The 18993-nt window shown below is 47.6% G+C and overlaps 1 protein-coding gene across 4 annotated transcripts in view; it reads left to right on the top strand.

Annotated features, from left to right (window-relative positions):
• Nucleotides 1-18993, top strand: part of HMGCL (3-hydroxy-3-methylglutaryl-CoA lyase) — a 41168-nt gene that overhangs the window by 14082 nt on the left and 8093 nt on the right. Inside the window, exons 1-7 of one of the 4 annotated variants that reach the window (XM_010355755.2) lie at nucleotides 2258-2334; nucleotides 2724-2853; nucleotides 7427-7510; nucleotides 11037-11144; nucleotides 11850-11945; nucleotides 14310-14458; nucleotides 18167-18230. In XM_010355755.2, the coding sequence (XP_010354057.1) occupies nucleotides 7442-7510; nucleotides 11037-11144; nucleotides 11850-11945; nucleotides 14310-14458; nucleotides 18167-18230 (486 nt within the window). In that variant the 5' untranslated portion in view covers nucleotides 2258-2334; nucleotides 2724-2853; nucleotides 7427-7441. Of the gene's footprint in view, nucleotides 1-1016; nucleotides 1119-2183; nucleotides 2335-2723; nucleotides 2854-7426; nucleotides 7511-11036; nucleotides 11145-11849; nucleotides 11946-14309; nucleotides 14459-18166; nucleotides 18231-18993 lie in introns of those variants that run through there. The other 3 variants (XM_010355756.2, XM_010355754.2, XM_030942631.1) reach the window with 3 other exon arrangements.

Genomic DNA, 18993 nt, shown 5'->3' with positions numbered 1-18993 from the left:
AAGTGCTGGGATTATAGGTGTAAGCCACCGAACCCAGCCTTTTCTCTTTTATTATTTATTATTTTTATTTTTTAGATCATTCTTTTATAGAGCAATATTTTATATTCTGGGCCTGGAACAGTGGCTCACACCTGTAATCCCAGCACTTTGGGAGGCCTAGGAGGGTGAATTGCTTCAGCCTAGGAGTTCGAGAGGAGCCAGGCCAACATGGTGAAACACCCCCATCTCTACCAAAAATACAAACGTTATCCAGGCACGGTGACGGGCACTTGTAATCCCAGCTACTTCAGAGGCTGAGGCAGGAGAATCACTTGAACCCTGAAGGCAGAGGTTGCAGTGAGCCAAGATCACGCCACTGCACAGAGTTACCTGGGCAACAGATTGAGACTCTGTCTCAATCAATCAATCAATCAATCAATCAAATTTTAGTTATTTATTTTTAAAAAAAATTTGTATCCGCTAAATTGATACTGTGACCAATTAGTGGGGTACAACATATAGTTTGAAAAACAGTGCTCTGACTGGGGGCAGTGGCTCTCGCCTGTAATCCCAGAATTTTGGGAAGCCAAGGCGGGTGGACCACCTGAGGTCAGGAATTTGAGACCAGCCTGGCCAACATGGTGAAACCCCGTTTCTACTAAAAACACTAAAATTAGCCGGGCGTGGTGGCACACACCTGTAATCCCAGCTACTCGGGAGACTGAGGCACGAGAATCTCTTGAACACTGGAGGTGGAGTTTGCAGTGAGCCGAGATCGCGTCACTGCACTCCAACCTGGGTAACAGAGTGAGACTCCATCTCAAAAAACAAAAAACAAAAACAAAATAAAAAACCAACCAAACACCAAAACAAAAGAAAACAAAACACAGTATTCTAAGCATTTTCTTTGCCTCAGGGCCATTGCGAATGCTACACCGTCTGGAAAGTTTTTCTTGTATTCTCTTCACCTGGATAGATTTCTTTTTTCAGCCTTTCAGAAAGTACACCTAGATAGATTTTAATCATTTTTTTTTAAGGTGTGAAAGTCTAAGGATGCCTGACTCTCTGGAGCTGCCTGCCTGTGTTTGAATCCTGAAGATAGTGATGTGTGACTTAATACGTGCTAACAACTCGGAACAGTGAGTGGCGAATCGTAAAGCTGCTTCTTATAGTGCGAGTTAGAAATGACACGACTGGCCGGGCGCGGTGGCTCAAGCCTGTAATCCCAGCACTTTGGGAGGCCGAGACGGGCGGATCACGAGGTCAGGAGATCGAGACCATCCTGGCTAACACAGTGAAACCCCGTCTCTACTAAAAATACAAAAACTAGCCGGGCGAAGTGGCGGGCGCCTGTAGTCCCAGCTACTCGGGAGGCTGAGGCAGGAGAATGGCGTAAACCCGGGAGGCGGAGCTTGCAGTGAGCTGAGATCCGGACACTGCACTCCAGCCTGGGCGACAGAGCGAGACTCCGTCTCAAAAAAAAAAAAAAATAAATAAATAAATAAAATAAAAAAAAAGAAATGACACGACTGTTTGTGTAACTAGGAATATCTGTCTCTTCACAGCTCCCACACTCTAAATACAAGAAGCCACAGAATTTGGTTAATTTTTGTTCATGTTTTTGTTTGTTTGGTTTTGGTTTTTTTGTTTGTTTTTGACAGGCTCTCACTGTGTCGCCCAGGCTGGAGTTCAGCGGCACGATCTCCACTCGCTGCAACCTCAGCATCCCAGGCTCAAACGATCCTCTTGCCTCAGCCCCCAATTAGCTGGAATTACAGGCATCCGCCACCATACCTAACTTTTTTTTTTTTTTTTGAGACGGAGTCGCGCTCTGTCGCCCAGGCTGGAGTGCAGTGGTGAGATCTCGGCTCACTGCAACCTCGCCTCCCGGGTTCAAACAATTCTGCCACAGCCTCCCAAGTAGATGGGATTACAGGAGCCCACCACCGCGCCCGGCTAATTTTTTTTTTTTTTTTTTTTAGTAGAGACGGGGATTTCGCCATGTTAGCCAGGCTGGTCTCGAACTCCTGACCTCAGGTGATCTACCCGCCTCGGTCTCCCAAAGTGCTAGGTTTAACATGATGTCCAGGCTAATTCTGCTCATCTTTATATTCCCAGCGTCTCACTTGGCCTGGCAAGTAAGAGGCTCTCGGAATCAAAACGGAGAGAGGCTGGGGGTGGAGCCAGCTTCGGAAGTCACTGCGGAGGGGCGGGGCGGGGCGGGGCCTCGCCCAGCAGGCGGGCCGTCGGTCACGCGGGGCCTCGCCGGACTGCCGCGGGGCATACTGGGCCAAGATGGCAGCAATGACTAAGGCGCTTCCGCGGCGACTGGTGGGCTTGGCGTCCCTTCGGGCTGTAAGTGCCCCGAGCCCCGAGGCGGCGGCCCTGCAGGCACTCTGTCAGGGTCGGGGGCTTGGCCCGTGGTGGCTGCTCTCTTAAAGGCGAGGCCCGACAGCTCTCAGGCCAGAGTCGGGAGGGCGTTGGAGTCCTGGACCCTCCCTGTTCCCCTCAAATCCTTTGAAGGGGATGGGAAAACTGAGGTCCGGAGAGGTGGAGTGATTTGTCTAGGTCATGGAGACTTGGGACGCCATCCTAGGCGTCCTTATTCCCCGCCCAGGGCACTTTCCGATGACCCTGGCCCCTTCCTCTAATTGAGCTTCCGACCGCTCCAACTCTTCATTAGTGAAAATCACGAACACCCTTCTATTTCCCTCGCCTCTATTTCCAACTCTTGTTGCTTTTAGAGATGCTTGGGGAACTATCCCAGCGTACCGAGCGGGACTTGCGTTGACTGGAGCCAAGCTGTGATTCCCTTGGAATTGCACTTTGATCCTGTTCGATCCTGATGTTTCCCCTCTCCCATTCTCGGCGCAGGTAAAATGTAGGAGACCTAGCTGTATGGAACAGAAAAAATAAAAGCTCAAGCTAGGGTGTCCCAATAGTTCTGCCACTTTCTAGGCTTAATGACATAGTTATTTACTTTCTCTAAACTTCAGCTCTTTCATCTGTAAAACGGACAACATTCTCTTGGGGTTGTTTTGAGATTAGAGAAAATGTGAGTAATACAGTTGGCAGTGTTCTGGCTCCTAGCAAGTGGTCGGTCGGTGGTTGTATTTCTCCCTTAGAGAGTTAAGAAGGAGTTATAGCTGTACGGAGGGAAAAATACACTCCTGGCACTGGGTCCCTCTCAGAAAGCCACGTTAATGTCTTTACTAGGCCATTCACCTGCACCACCTGGTCATGTGTAAAATGAAGATGGCAATTCCAACTTAGAAAGTTAAGAAAATTAAACGAAATAGTAGATATTAATATGCTTTTAAGAAATATTTGGTGTAATGAGATGGCCATCTATGGGGTTCCAAGCATAGGAACCAGTATTAGTATTAGTACCAGATATGGGTTCAAGTCCAAGCTCTGTCACTTTCTAACTGTGATTTTTGGATAATCTTCCTGAGGCTTGGTTTCTTCACCTATAGAGTTGGGATAATAATAGTCCCTGCCTTGAGGTTCTAATGCCTGTGGTTTAACACTGAGTTTAGTCAGTATTCGCTGTTAATGTTGATGTAGGTATACCATACCTCAGGACACTGTGGCACAGTACTTGTGTAGTTAGGGGGACCCTCTCTGAGCAGAGCTTTACAGAGGAGGAATGGGATGTTTAACCAGGAGAAGAGAAGACTGTGGACCGAACGGTGGTAAAGAGGCAACAATGGCCTGGAGGTTAGGAGCTTGTGCTCTAGAGCCACACTGCCAGGTTTAGATGCTGCCTCAGTGACTAGCTCTCTATGTCGCCTCAGGAAGTTTACTTAATCTCTTTGGGCCTCAGATTTCTTTTTTTTTTTTTTTTCCTGAGACAGAGTCTTGCTCTGTCATCTGTCACCCAGACTGGAGTGCAGTGGCGCAATCTCAACTCACTACAGCCTCCACCTCCCAGGTTCAAGCGATTCTCCTCTCAGCCTCCCGAGTGGGGCCTTAGATTTCTTACAGTAAAATGGGGATGACGATAGTTCCTACCTGATAAGATTGTTGAGACGACAATGTGGGTTAATATGTAAACGGTTTACCAGGCGTGGTGGCTCGTGCCTATAATCCTAGCACTTTGGGAGGCCAAGGTGGGTAGATCACTTGAGGTCGGGAGTTCGAGACCAGCCTGGCCAACCTGGTGAAACCCTGTCTCTACTAAAATACAAAAAATTAGGCCGGGCGCGGTGGCTCAAGCCTGTAATCCCAGCACTTTGGGAGGCCGAGACGGGCGGATCACGAGGTCAGGAGATCAAGACCATCCTGGCTAACACGGTGAAACCCCGTCTCTACTAAAAAATACAAAAAACTAGCCGGGCGAGGTGGCGGGCGCCTGTAGTCCCAGCTACTCGGGAGGCTGAGGCAGGAGAATGGTGTAAACCCGGGAGGCGGAGCTTGCAGTGAGCTGAGATCCGGCCACTGCACTCCAGCCTGGGCTACAGAGCCAGACTCCGTCTCAAAAAAAAAAAAAGAAAAAAAATTAGCCAGGCATGGTGGTGTGCACCTGTAGTCCCAGCTACTTGGGAGGCTGAGGCAGGGGAATCACTTGAACCTGGGAGGCGGAGGTTGCAGTGAGCTGAGATCACGTCACTACTCTCCAGCCTGGAGACAGAATGAGACTGTATCTCAAATAAAGAAATAAATATGTAAATGGCTCTTGTACGTGCCTGGCAAATGTTAAGTGTTTAAAAACTGTGAATTATTTTCTGAAGAGCTGTTACGGGGAAGGAAGTGTAATTGAGTTTATAATGTTCTAATAAAAGCAAGTTGGAAGCAGGTTTTAGATTCTGTTTGTTTTTTGAGATGAAATCTCAGTCTTGTCCCCCAGGCTGGAGCGCAATGGCGTGATCTCGGCTCACTGCAACCTCCTCCTGGGTTCAAGCGATTCTTCTGCCTCAGCCTCCCGAGTAGCTGGGATTACAGTCGCCTGCCACCACGCCTGGCTAATTTATGTATTTTTGGTAGAGATGGGGCTTCACCATGTTGGCCAGGCTGATCTCGGACTCCTGACTCAGGTGATCCGCCCACCTCGGCCTCCCAAAGTGCTGGGATTACAAGCATGAGCCACCACGCTCGGCCTGAAGCAGGTTTTAGATTCATTCAGCAACACTCAACTGTTATTTATCGAGCCCCTATTATGTCCCAGGGCCTTAGAAATACAGCATTGAATAAAACAAAGTCCCTGTCTCATGAAACTTATGTTCCAGTGAGATAGTTTTAGGGTGATATACTAGCAGAGGCTGAACAGCCCTGTTAGAGGGAGATTCAAGTTGCAGGGACCTTCCAATTTAGCCTGTTGACTTCATGAAATTCAGTGGCTCATTGCCTTAGTCTCTAAAAAGCTTTGTTGGCTGAAACAAGGCCAGTCAGGTGAGTTGTACATGTTCCAGCTGCTTCCTATCAGGGAATTCCTGAGGGGCTTCAGGGGGTTGAGATCCTTAGCAGATTACACAGTGTGCCTCCCGCTTTGCCCCATTGTGGTATATTTATCCGGATTAAATCTATATAACAACGTTGATTTGAAAAGTTACAGTATCAAGACAGGTAGAGGGAAGAGGGAAAAAAAAAGTCTTGTGTTACTTGATAGGGAAGACTAAGATTTGGAGCAGACTTTATATAGAGGAGACTCAAGGCATTTTGTAAAAAATGTTTTCAGCTACTGGGGGTGTCACCTCCCCTTAGACCCATTCTTGTCATCATCCAGCCTATGACTATAACAGAATAGAGCCCTCCTGCATCTCGCCCACACCCCGAAAAGTCCAGGACTGACTATTCCTCCCCACACTCAGTAATTGCTCTCTTCTGGGACAGCTATGTCCTTCATGGTTTGTTTGTTATTTTAATAACTTTAAAGAGTACCTACTTTGTACCAAACACAGTGCCAAACACTAGGGATGAAGTGGAGTTGGGACAGACAAGGTCCCTCAAAGAGCTTATGTTCTACTGGAAGAGACATTGAGTAGGCATTCTTTATCGTGCTTTGAAGGAAATAATTATAGCTCTGCAGTAGAAAATAATGGGGGTGGGAAGAGAGGCAGCTTTGCAAAGGGTGGTTAGAGGAAGCCTCTCTGCAACTGAAAGATGAGAGAGAGATGTGAGAAGAGCTAGGTTTTTTTTTTTTTTTTTTTTTTTTTTTTTTTTTTTAAGCCAGATAAGCGGCCTTGGGGCAGAAAGAAGAGAAGGCAGGGAGCTTAGCAACCTGTTGGGTGAAGGTTGGGAGTGGACAGTAGGGGCAAGTGATGATTCCAGGAGGTCAGAGGAGCCAACTCATACAGAGTCTTTTCTTTTCTTTTTTTAATTGGAAAGCATCAAGTGATATATAGAGTCAGTTAATTTTTTTTTTTTTTGAGATGGTCTTGCTCTGTTGACCAGGCTGGAGTGTAGTGGCACAGTCATAGCTCACTGCAGCCTCGACCTTCTGGGCTCAAGCGATTCTCCCACCTCAGCCTCTTGAGTAGTTGGGACTACAGGTCCATTCCACAGCACCTGGCTAATTTTTCTATTTTTAGTAGAGACAGGGTTTCTTCATGTTGGCCAGGCTGGTCTCGAACCTCTAGCCTCAAGTGATCTGCCTGCCTTGGCCTCCCAAAGTGCTGGGATTACAGGCATGAGCCACAGTGCCTGGCCTTTTGTTTTCTGTTTTTTGTTTTTTGTTTTTTTTTGAGATGGAGTCTTGCTCTGTCACCCAAGATGGAGTACAGTGGCACGATCTTGGCTCACTGCAACTTCCGCCTCCCTGGTTCAAACGATTCTCCTGCCTTAGCCTCTTGAGTAGCTGGAATTACGGGCGTGCACCACCACACCTGGCTATTTTTTGTATATTTTTAGTAGAGACGGGGTTTCACCATGTTGGTCAGGCTGGTCTCAAACTTCTGACCTCAAGTGATCGCCTGCCTCAGCCTCCCAAAGTACTGGGATTACAGGCATGAGCCACTGCCCCCACTGCAATGCCCGGCCTTTTTAAACTACTTCTGACGTACGTACAGCAGCATACAAAGTCCTGTAGGCCATGGTGAATAGGTGAAAGGGATGAATGAAGTTCTGGCTTAAGCAGTAGGGTACATGCGATGCCTTTTACAGAGATGGAAAGGATGGAGTCAGACGGGCTTTAGGAGAAATAGAGTTCTGTTTCAGGACTGCTAAATTGAAGAGATGCAAATAGAGCTGTCAGGTAGGCAGTGGAAAAGGAGTCCAGACTTCAGAGGAGAACCTGTACTGGGAGTGTGAATCTCTTGCTTGTTCCTGTTACTAAGTGAAATATTTTTTTTGTTCTTAATTCTAAGATAGACCAAATGTGAATTAAATGGTGAGAAATATTTCTTCTTGTGTCATTATTAGTGAAGACAGATCCATCTTTCATATTGGTCTCCCTGGGAATTGTGGCAATCTCTTCCTCATACTTTTTGTTTCCTCTTTTAAACCAAAGGTCAGCACCTCATCTATGGACACTTTACCAAAGCGAGTGAAAATTGTGGAAGTTGGTCCCCGAGATGGTCTACAAAATGAAAAGGTAAAGGTGGAAACGAGCCAGAAAAGTGTTTCAAGCATCTGCTTTGAGTATAACGTGTGGTAGGTGCAATGGCAGTGGATAGAGCTATGCAAGATGTGATTCCTCTGCACAAGTTAGGGGAGAGTAGAGGAGGCCAAATAGGGACAGGCATCTGTGACAGTTGAATGATCTAAAATGGTGGGGCAAGCTGGGTGGGTGGCTCATGTCTGTCATCGCTAATTACTTGGGAGGCTGAGGTGGGAGGATGGCTTGAGCCCAGGAATTTGAGACCAGTCTGGGCAACATAGCAAGACTCCATCTTATTAAAAAAATATATATAAGGCCGGGCGCGGTGGCTCAAGCCTGTAATCACAGCACTTTGGGAGGCCGAGACGGGCGGATCACGAGGTCAGGAGATCGAGACCATCCTGGCTAACACGGTGAAACCCCGTCTCTACTAAAAATACAAAAAAATACTAGCCGGGCGAGGTGGCGGGCGCCTGTAGTCCCAGCTACTCGGGAGGCTGAGGCAGGAGAATGGCGTAAACCCAGGAGGCGGAGCTTGCAGTGAGCTGAGATCCGGCCACTGCACTCCAGTCCGGGCGACAGAGCGAGACTCCGCCTCAAAAAAAAGAAAAAAAAAAAAAAAAAAAAAAAAAATATATATATATATATATACACGCACATATATATACATAAATTGAATGGTGGTGCAACAGGTTTGGTGTCCCCAGGTCCACAGCCCAGTGGGGTGGGGTAGGTGGTGTGGAGTGAAGGTGAGGGCGTGCCTTTAGACCCAGCAATTCCATGTAATGGGATTTATCCAAACCAAGTCATGAAGGCCAAATGTAGAGATTTAGCCTTGGAGGTGTTCCTTACGAATCTGTTGGTAAGTGCAGAACTGTTGGAAACAACCTAAATGTTTCATATGAGGAAAGTTGGGTGAGATACATTATGGACTTCTTATAAAATGAAATATTATGAAGCCATTAATAACATAGGTATATATAAAGTGACTCAAGCAGGTTATAAAAGAGTGTGTGTGGCTGGGCATGGTGGTGGCTCATGCCTGTAATCCCAGCACTTCAGGAGGCTGAGGCAGGCAGATCACTTGAAGCTGGGAGTTTGAGACCAGGCTGGCCAATATAGTGAAACCCTGTCTCTACTTTAAAAAAAAAAAAAAAAATTAGCTGGGTGTGATGGCGCACACCTGTAATCCTAGGCTGAGGCACGAGAATTACTTGAACCCGGAAGGCAGAGGTTGTAGTGAGTCGAGATCGTGCCACTGTACTCCAGCATGGGTGACAGAGCACGATTCTGTCTCCAAACAAAAATAGTGCATGTGCGTGTTTGTGTGTGTGTGTGTATTTTTTTTTTTTTTTTTTTTTTTGGGCGGGGAGACAGCGTCTCACTCTGTCACCCAGGCTGGAGTGCAGTGGCACAATCTTGGCTCACCGCATCCTCCACCTTCCCGGTTCAAGTGATTCTGCTTCAGCCTCCTGAGTAGCGAGGATTACAGGACTCCGCCACCATGCCCAGGTAATTTTTGTATTTTTAGTAGAGACGAAGTTTCACCAGGTTGGCCAGGCTGGTCTTGAACTCCCAACCTCAGGTGATCCACCTGCCTCGGCCTCCCAAAGTGCTGAGGTTACAGGCATGAGCCACTGTGCCCTGCCATGTATTTTTTTATCTTACACTTTTATGTAAGAAGAAAACAGTTTATATATATACGGGAACATTTATCTACACTAGGACCTAGACCAGCACTTTCTGTGAAGATGGAAATATTCTGGACGTGAGCTTTTCCATGTGGTGGCCACTACACCCATGTGGCCCTTGAGAACTTGAGATGTGACTAGTGTGGCCAAGGAATTGAATTTTTATTTTTACACAATTTTTATTAAATTGAAATAACCACATGTGACTAGTGACATATTGGACTGCACAGATCTAGAAAGTTACACACCAGGGTGTTAATAGTGTTATCACTGGGAGGTTCTAAGGGTAGTTTTCTTTTGTTTTTGGCATGTTTTTCTGAAAGAATCATATATAGATTATTTTTCAATAAGAAAAGCTTTTTTTCTTTCCTTTTTTTTTTTTTTCTTTTAGCACGTCCATCCTAGCTTTAATAGTGAGTGCTTGTTGGAAACAATAGTGTGTAAGTTCCCGGAGGGCAGAATCCTGTCTGTTCTGCTTACCACTATATCCCTGGCACCTAGCACAATGCCTGGAACATGGAAGGCTTTTCAAAAATTATTTGACGGGCTGGGCATGATGCCTGTAATACTGGCACTTTGGGAGGCTGAGGCAGGCGGATCACCTGAGGTCAGGAGTTTGAGACAAGCCTGGCCAACATGGTAAAACCTCATCTCTACTAAAATAAATGAGCCGTGGTGGTGGCATGTGCATGTAATCCCAGCTACTCTGGAGGCTGAGGCAGGAGAATTGCTTGAACCCGGAAGGCGGAGGTTGCAACGAGCTGAGATTGTGCCGCTGCACTCCAGCCTGAGCAATAGAGCGAGACTCCATCTCAAAAAAAAAAAAATATATATATATATATATGTGTGTGTGTGTGTGTGTGTATATATATATATATAGAATAGATTAAGTTAGAGCAGTGGGAGAGAAATGGGAGAAGGCAGGTGAGGGGAGGACCTAGCAAGAAGGGCCTGGAGTTTTTTTTGTGTGTTCTTTTTGTTTGAGACAGGGTCTTGCTCTGTGTCACTCAGTGCAGTGGCACAATTATTGTTCACTGCAGCCTTGACTTTCCAGGGTCCAGCGATCCTCCCACCTCAGCCTCCTGAGTAGCTGGATCACACACGTGCCACCACGCCTGGCTAACTTTTGTATTTTTTGCCATGTTGCCCAGGCTGGTCTCAAACTCCTAAGCTTAAACAATCTACCTGCCTCAGCCTCCCAAAGTGCTGGGATTACAGGTGTGAGCCAATGTGTCCTCCTGGACCTGGAGTTCTTAGAATTTTTTGCCTAATCCTGTAAATCTTAGGGAGCCATAGAAAGGTTTTGATGCAGGAGAATGGAAGATTGAAAGCTGAATTTTAGGAGGATTCCTGTGTAGGATGAATTAGTGGCATGAGACCATGCCATGTTATATACAGAATAATGATGGTAGATTTGGAAAGAGGAATCCATGGAATCTGGTGAGCTACTGGACATGGTGGAGAGGAGGATAAAGAAGCTATGCGCTGAACACATGAGGCTGAAGTCCTATGCCAGTTGGGAGACAGAAGAGAGGAGGGTGTGATACTTTCAGGGCCCCATCCCATACCCCCCAGAGGGTTAGTCATCTCTGCCCTTTCAGGCCGTCACACATTGCTCTCAATTTGTTTATGATGGGATTATAAATTAACACACATTTACTTATGGGAAAACGTGCATGGCGGAATAATGTTTCCATGTAAATAACTCTTTTTCAGGTGAGAAGCTGCATTCACTGCAAAAAATTATCTATAGTACTTGAACTAACAGGTACTGCATTCTAAGGCTGTTTTAATACTAACTTTGCTGACCTGGTGTTTCTCCACTATAGAATATCGTATCTACTCCAGTGAAAATCAAGCTGATAGACATGCTTTCTGAAGCAGGACTCTCTGTTATAGAAGCCACCAGCTTTGTGTCTCCTAAGTGGGTTCCCCAGGTGAGCCCTAGCCCTCAATGAGAGGCCTTTCTCCAGGGATGAAAAGTTTTCCATTTGGCTTTGAAGCAAGTAGAAGTCAAGAACATAGGTTTCCAAGCCCCTGGCTTTGAGAGGTCTCAGGTGATTCATAGCACTGTGTTGCAGCAAAAGAACATGGCCCAGGATTCAGGGCCTTGGGTTCAGTCTTGGCTCTGCTCATCTGACTTGCTCAGTGACATTGCTAAGGCCTTTCCCCTCCTCGATATTAGAGATGACCTCTTCTAGCCCTAAAGTCTAAGACCCTCTATGCCTGTCTGTGGTTTCTTTGTTTGTAAAAGAGGAAGACTGACAACTCCTGCTTCACAAAGATAGTTAAGTGGAGAAGATACATCCTGTTATAAAGGAGTGTTTAACACAGAGCTGAGCTCAGTGCCTGGCCCAGAGTACATTCTCAATAAATGGCTGGTAGTAGTATTCCTGCTGTTTCTGCATATGTAAAGCTGGCAGTATGGGCCCTATGGAGAAATTGGGATCTCACCCAAACCACGGGCCCTTGGGACTCAGCAGCAGTCAAACAGTGAAAGTATTGGAGAGACTCAGTTCTGCAGAAGGAATTACTCTCTATGAGTTCTGGAGATCAGAGGCTTTGTGATAAAAAGGTTTTCTCTAACTGAACTCTCTGCCTGCTCTTGGTGATGACTTGACAGTGTCTCCCTTGGTTCCTAGATGGCTGACCATGCTGAAGTCTTGAAGGGCATTCAGAAGTTTCCTGGCGTCACCTACCCAGTCCTGACCCCCAATTTGAAAGGCTTCGAGGCAGCGGTAAGAGGATAGCTTGGTGGTGGGGGCTCCTGAAATGAGATGGATGGCATTGGTCCCTGCCTTGTCTTGGGGCCTCAGTCCCCTGTCCTGGGATGTCCATCTGAACAGGTTGTCTGTCAGCCAGACCCTGGGGCAGACCTGGCCCTGCCACTCACTGCTCTGTGATCTTGACAAGTTGACAAGCCTATAAAATAGGGCTAAATGATAATACCTGAAGTTGTGAGCATTTCAGAAGATAGGATGCATGTACATTGCTTAGCAAGAGCCTGTTAAAAGGTAACTGCTTAATAAATGATAGCTCTTTTGATTATCCACTTCTTTAGAGAAAGGTAACCAAGCTCTCCACAAGTTTCAACAGTAGTTGCTGGCATCTGCCAACTTTCTTACAATTTTAGACAAGAACATCTTTGGAGATGTCGGTTCTGGATGTAGGCAAAAACCTTTATTTGGCTGGGCACAGTGGCTCACATCTATAATCCCAGCACTTTCGGAGGCTGAGGCAGGAGGACAGCTTGAGGCCAGAAACTTGAGACCAGTTTGAGACCAGCCTTATGGACCAGGACCATAAGGAGACCTTGTCTCTACAAAAAAAAAAAAAAAAGAAAGAAAAAAAAATTAATTAGCTGGCTGTGATGGCATACACCTGTAGTCCTAGCTACTCAGGAGACTGAGGCACAGGATGGCTTGAGACTAGGAGTTCGAGGCTGCAGTGAGCCATGATAACACTGCTGCACTCATCCAGCCTGGGTGACAGAGCAAGAAAAGAAAAAAAAAAGCGTTTTCTCAAGAGTGACTTCCAGGGTGGTGATGGCAGTGGTGGTGGTTTCCGTGGGGAAAGTCAAAGTTGTTTTTTTTTAATTAAGAGAAATTACTGTGTTTGTTTCATACTGCTACTGTAAGAAAGCACTACAGGCTGGGCGCAGTGGCTCACGCCTGTAATCCCAGCACTTTGGGAGGCCAAGGTGGGCAGATCATGAGGTCAGGAGATCGAGACCATCCTGGCTAACACAGTGGAAGCCCATCTCTACTAAAAATACAAAAAATTAGCCGGGCATAGTGGCAGGCGCCTGTAATCCTAGCTATTCGGGAGGCTGAGGCAGCAGAGTCACTTGAACCCAGAAGGCAGAGGTTGCAGTGAGCCAAGACCATGCCACTGCATTCCAGCCTGGGTGACAGAGCGAGACTCTGTCTCAAAAAAAAAAAAAAAGCACTACAAATTGGGTGGCTTAAAACAACAGGAATTTATTCTCTCACAGTTCTGTTCCTCCAGGCCAGAAGTCCCAAAACAAGGTGTCAGCAGGATTGGTTCCTTCTGAGGCCTCTGGGAGAATCTGTCCCATGCCTCTCTGCTGGGGTCTGGTGGTGGCCAGCAGTCCTTGGCGTTGCCTGGCTTGTAGATGCATCTCTCCAGTCTCTGCCTCCATCTTCCCAGGGCCACCTTTTCTGTGTCTCTGTGTCTTTACATGGCCATCTTTTGTTTTTGTTTTTGTTTTTTTATACAGAGTCTTGCTCTGTCGCCCAGGCTGGAGTACAGTGGCATAATCTCTGCTCGCTGCAAGCTCCGCCTCCCAGGTTCAAGCAGTTCACCTGCCTCAGCCTCCAGAGTAGCTGGGACTACAGGCATCTACCACCACGCCCGGCTAATTTTTTGTATTTTTAGTACAGACAGGCTTTCACTGTGTTAGCCAGGATGGTCTTGATCTCCTGACCTTGTGATCTGCCCACCTCGGCCTCCCAAAATGCTGAGATTACAGGCGTGAGCCACCACACCCGGCTGGCCATCTTTTTTTAAGGTCACCAGTCGTATGGGATTAGGGGCCCACCCTATTCCAGTATGGCTTCATCTTAACTAATTATATCTGCAATGACCCTGTTTCCAAATAAGGTCACATTCTGAGGTGTGCTGGGTTTTAATCCTTCAACATGTCTTTTTAGGAGGACACAAGTCAACCCATAACATTCACATAACGTAAAATTTACCTTCAGAGAAATTTTTTGCCACTCTGTGTCAGTGTTCCTTAAACAAGAAAGTTCTGGCCGGGTGCGGTGGCTCACATCTGTAATCCCAGCACTTTGGGAGACCGAGGCGGGTGGATCACAAGGTCAGGAGTTCAAAACCAGCCTGACCAACATGGTGAAACTCTGTCTCTACTAAAAATATAAAAATTAGCCAGGCGTGGTGGCGGGCACCTGTAATCCCAGCTACTCAGGAGGCTGAGGCAGGAGAATCGCTTGAACCTGGGAGGCGGAAGTTGCAGTGAGCCAAGATCGTGCCACTACACTCCAGCCCCGGTGACAAAGCAAGACTCCGTCTCAAAAAAAAAAAAGAAAAGTGCTGAAAGGAGTTCACCTGGATGTTGGCAGGTTGCTGCTGGAGCCAAGGAAGTAAGCATCTTTGGAGCTGCCTCAGAGCTTTTCACCAAGAAGAACATCAATTGTTCCATGGAGGAGAGTTTTCAGAGGTTTGACGCAATCTTGAAGGCAGCACAGTCAGCCAATATTTCTGTGCGGGGGTGAGTCAGAGCACATTGGTATCGTTTCCTCTGTACCGTTCTGGAATGGGGCTAGACTCTGACTCAAGTGGTCCTCCTGCCACAAACTTCTTATCCTGGTTGGGGGCAGCCCAAACTCCACACCTAGACATCTTTTCCCAAATAAGTGTGGTCAGAGGAAATCCTAGCAAGTACTTTCTCTCAAATCTGAATTTTGGGTCAGTTTACCAGCTGACCATGATGGCATGCACCTGTAGTCCTAGCAACTTGGGAGACTGAGGCAGAGGATGGCTTGAGACCAGGAGTTTGAGGTTGCAGTGAGCCATGATAGCACCACTGCTATCATGCTAGAGGAATCTAGCAGGACGGGACACTAACTGGAGTTTGTGGAGATCAGTTGAGTCCTGGCTTTATAACTAGCTCTTCACACATCCCTGGAGAATTACCTAGGCTTCTATGTTTCCAACATCACGTCTCTAACATCAGTGGTTCCAGGCATTGTGTGTGTATTATCTATAATAATTGAAACCTCATAATAGCCTAGCAGGGAGTAGGTTATCCCCACTTTATTTTTTTTTTTTTTTTTTTTTTTTTTTTTTTTTTTTTTTTTTTTTTTTGAGGCAGAGTCTCACTCTGTCGCCGGGGCTGGAGTGCAGTGGCCGGATCTCAGCTCACTGCAAGCTCCGCCTCCCGGGTTTAGGCCATTCTCCTGCCTCAGCCTCCCGAGTAGCTGGGACTACAGGCGCCCGCCACTTCGCCCGGCTAGTTTTTTTGTATTTTTTTTTAGTAGAGACGGGGTTTCACCGTGTTAGCCAGGATGGTCTCGATCTCCTGACCTCGTGATCCGCCCGTCTCGGCCTCCCAAAGTGCTGGGATTACAGGCTTGAGCCACCGCGCCCGGCATCCCCACTTTATAAATGACAAAACTGAGGCCCAGGAAGGGTGAATAGTCTACTGTAAGGTCACACTGCTGCGCAAATTGCAGCCAGAGGCCCAGCACAGTGGCTCACACCTATAATCCCAGCACTTTGGGAGGCCAAGGCGGGAGGATCACCTGAGGTCAGGAGTTCAAGACCAGCCTGACCAACATGGCGAAGCCCCATCTCTACTAAAGATACAAAAATTAGCAGTAATTCCAGCTACTTGGGAGGCTGAGGCAGAAGAATCATTTGAACCTGGGAGGTGGAGGTTGCAGTGAGCCAAGATCACGCCACTGTACTCCGGCCTGGGTGACAGAGCAAAACTCTGTCTAAAAAAGAAAAAGAAAAAAAAAAATAAATAAAAACTTGCAGCCAGAATGATCTTTCAAAAGTGCACATCTGGGCTGGACATGGTCGCTCATGCCTGTAATCCCAGCACTTTGGGAGGCCGAGGCGGGCAGATCTCCTGAGGTCAGGAGTTCGAGACCAGCCTGGCCAACATGGGGAAACCCCATCTCTACTAAAAATACAAAAATTAGCCAGGCATGGTGGCGCGCACCTGTAATCCCAGCTACTCAGGAGGCTGAGGCAGGAGAATCACTTGAACCCAGAAGGCAGAGGTTGCAGTGAGCCGAGATCACACCATTGCACTCCAGCCTAGGTGACAGCGAGACTCTGTCTCAAAAACAAAAACCAAAAGCCCACAAAAGTGCACATCTGATCACATCCCTCCCAGTTAAAAAGCTTTCAGTGACTAATCAAGTGCAGACTTTTTAATGAGGCTAACAAACCCTGCATGATTTGGTCTCGGCTCTTTTCAGTAGCCCTACTGTTCAAGTTCCCTTCTGGCCCCTGCTTCCTCCTCATGGTACGCTCCAGCCCAACTGAAACTTCTTTCCATTTGTCACATGCCTCCACTCTCTCTTGCCTCTGGACCTTTGCACGTGCTTTCTGTAGACTTAGAACAACCTTCCTTGGGAGGCTAAGGTGGGCGGGTTGCTTCAGTCCAGGAGTTTGTGACCAGCCTGGGCCTGGGCAACATGGTGAAACCCCAGCTCTACAAAAAAAAAAAAAAAAAAAAAAAGCCAGGCGTGGTGGCATGTGCCTGTAGTCCAGCTACTCAGGAGGCTAAGGTGAGAAGATCACCTGAGCCTGAGAGGTCCAAGCTGTAGTGAGCCAGAATCATGCCACTGCACACCAGCATGGGTGAAAGAGTGAGACTCTGCCTCCAAAACATAAAAAAGAACACTTCCTCCACATCATGCTTCTCGGAGATAACTCCTGCTCATCCTTCAGGTCTTCTTGTGGGAGTCAGTTCCTCTGAGAAGCTGCTCCAGTCCTTCAGCTGGAGTTAGCGCCCTTCTCTGGGCGCCCATAGTGTCGGGAGATACTCTAAATGTAGCACTTAGCAGCTTGTTAAATTCCCTCCCTGCCCCACCCCACTAGACCGTGCACTCCATGAGGGCAAAGCCCACATCTCTCCCAGTCCCTGGGGTGCTCCACTCTCCCAGCTCGGGGCCTAGCACACAGTGGGCACTCAGTCACTGACGGGCAGGTGGATGAATGGGGAAGCAGGGGCTCCAGTAACATCGGTCCGACTCCCAGATCTGTGTCTTTCTAAGCATCTCTCTTACCTTTTTCTTGCTCAGCAGTGGTTGGAGAATAAGTGGGAGCATCAAAATGGAAAAGTACGCTGAGATCTTTGAGTCTGAAATTATTTGTTGAACGTTTATTATGCCTCTTAATATGCAGGATACTTTGCTTGACTCTAAAGGGTTTTGCAGACATCTCAGCTCCAAGAGGGTGGGTGGGAATAGAAGTCACCTACATCCAAAATCTACCTTCCTTACCATAGCCCTAAGACCCCTGATCAGACCTATGCCCACCTTGCTGACCTCCTTATCTCATACTTCCTTTCCCCTTGCTCTCTCTGCTTCAGCTATCCTTTGTTCTGTCTGGAGCACGCCTGGCTCTCTGTCTCACAGCTTTCCCCAGGCTCTTCTCTCTGCCTGGAATGCTGTTCTCACAGACCCCCCATTTCTTTCGGCTCCAACATCCTGTCCTCAGAGGGGTCTTTTCTGGACCTTCACTACAGTTGGCCTCCACTTGTTCCTATCATTTCCCATCTTTTCTCTGTAGCACATCACTTCTGAGAGTTTCTCCATTACTTACTTGGTTGCTTTTTTATTGGCCATCTCCCTAACTTGAGATAGGCTCTGAGAGGGCAGGAACCTTATCAGTCTTGCTCACTGCTCTATGCCAGTGCCTGGCACATAGCAGGCAACTCAGTAAACATCAGGTGAATAAATGAATGAATGAATCCCCTGGCAACTCACTGGGGCAGCTCATCCCTTGGCCCTCAGGCCAGCCCAGCCTGTTGCTGACTAATATCCAACTCAGCTCTTGTTCTGAGTTTGGTTTTACTCAGTCTTTGGTCTCCTTCTGGAGTACTGGCCCCAGCTCCTCTGGCACGTAGTTTTGCTCCGTCTCCCCACGGTACAACCCAGCTGCTTACTCTCCTTGCCCTGTCTAGCTCCTCCTCCTCCACTTATTGTAAATCCTTGGCTGCCACTCCTGAGGCCTGTGCAACTTCTGCTTCCTGAACGGTAGGTCCATTGTCCCCCAGTTCCCTGCCATTGCTGTCTACTGCCTCCTGCTGGCACTGAGTTGTACCATCCCTGCCCTTACTCCGCCCAGCTGCAGGTGTTGATTGCACACTGATCAGAAATGTGTGTTAAACGCCCTGCCTCAGTTCTGCTAGTCAAAGAGCTCAGGACACTGACCTCATTCCTCCCCTGTCTTCCCACAGGTACGTCTCCTGTGTGCTTGGCTGCCCTTATGAAGGGAAGATCTCCCCAGCTAAAGTAGCTGAGGTGTGTGCATGTGTCCGGGTGGGGGGTTTGGTGAGGGTTGGCCACCTTGTCTGCCCGTGAGCACATAGGTTCCTCTCCCTGCCCCTTCCTGCAGATTCCTGATTTCATTCATTCACTCAGCTCCTTCATTAAGCTCCCCCTGTGAGCACAGCCCTGCACTTGCTCCCTGGAGGCCCCCCTCCTAGCTGGACATGTAGTCCTTGAAGCCCCTGGCCTCTACCCAGCCTGAAAACCTCTGATTCAGTTTCCAGGCTGGTCGTTGAGGTGATTCTCTGAGGAGAGGCTCCTTACTCAGGAGTTCCCACAGTTCCTTGTAGTGATTGAAAGGCCACAACCCTGATGTCCTCTGAACAGTCACCAGGTCAACACTGAGAAGAACACGGCACAGGAATTGAGTTTGACCAGCCCAAGAACTTACGTCATTTAGTCCTCAAAACCACTGTGCAAATTTGGTGTTATTATTCCCTCTTACAGTTGAGGAAACTGACACTAAATAATTTGCCACAGGTTACAAATGGTGAAATCAGGTATCAAACCCCATTTTGTCTCCCTCCAAAGCCCGCTTCTTCCCAGGATACTTTGTGCATCCAGATAGGGGGAATGGTAACAGTAGCAACTATTTCTTGAGAGCAGCTGCCCTGCTCCAGGTCTTAGCCTCAGTTGCACCAGTCCTTGCCATATGACCAAATGGTCATCACCATTTTTCAGAAGCAGAAATTGAAGCTCAGAAAAGTTAAGTTCCTTGCCAAGGCCCACAGCTAGT

This window comes from Rhinopithecus roxellana, chromosome 12 (genome assembly GCF_007565055.1).
Source record: "Rhinopithecus roxellana isolate Shanxi Qingling chromosome 12, ASM756505v1, whole genome shotgun sequence".
Classification (NCBI taxonomy): domain Eukaryota; kingdom Metazoa; phylum Chordata; class Mammalia; order Primates; family Cercopithecidae; genus Rhinopithecus; species Rhinopithecus roxellana.
This window is presented reverse-complemented; position numbering and strand designations above follow the sequence as displayed.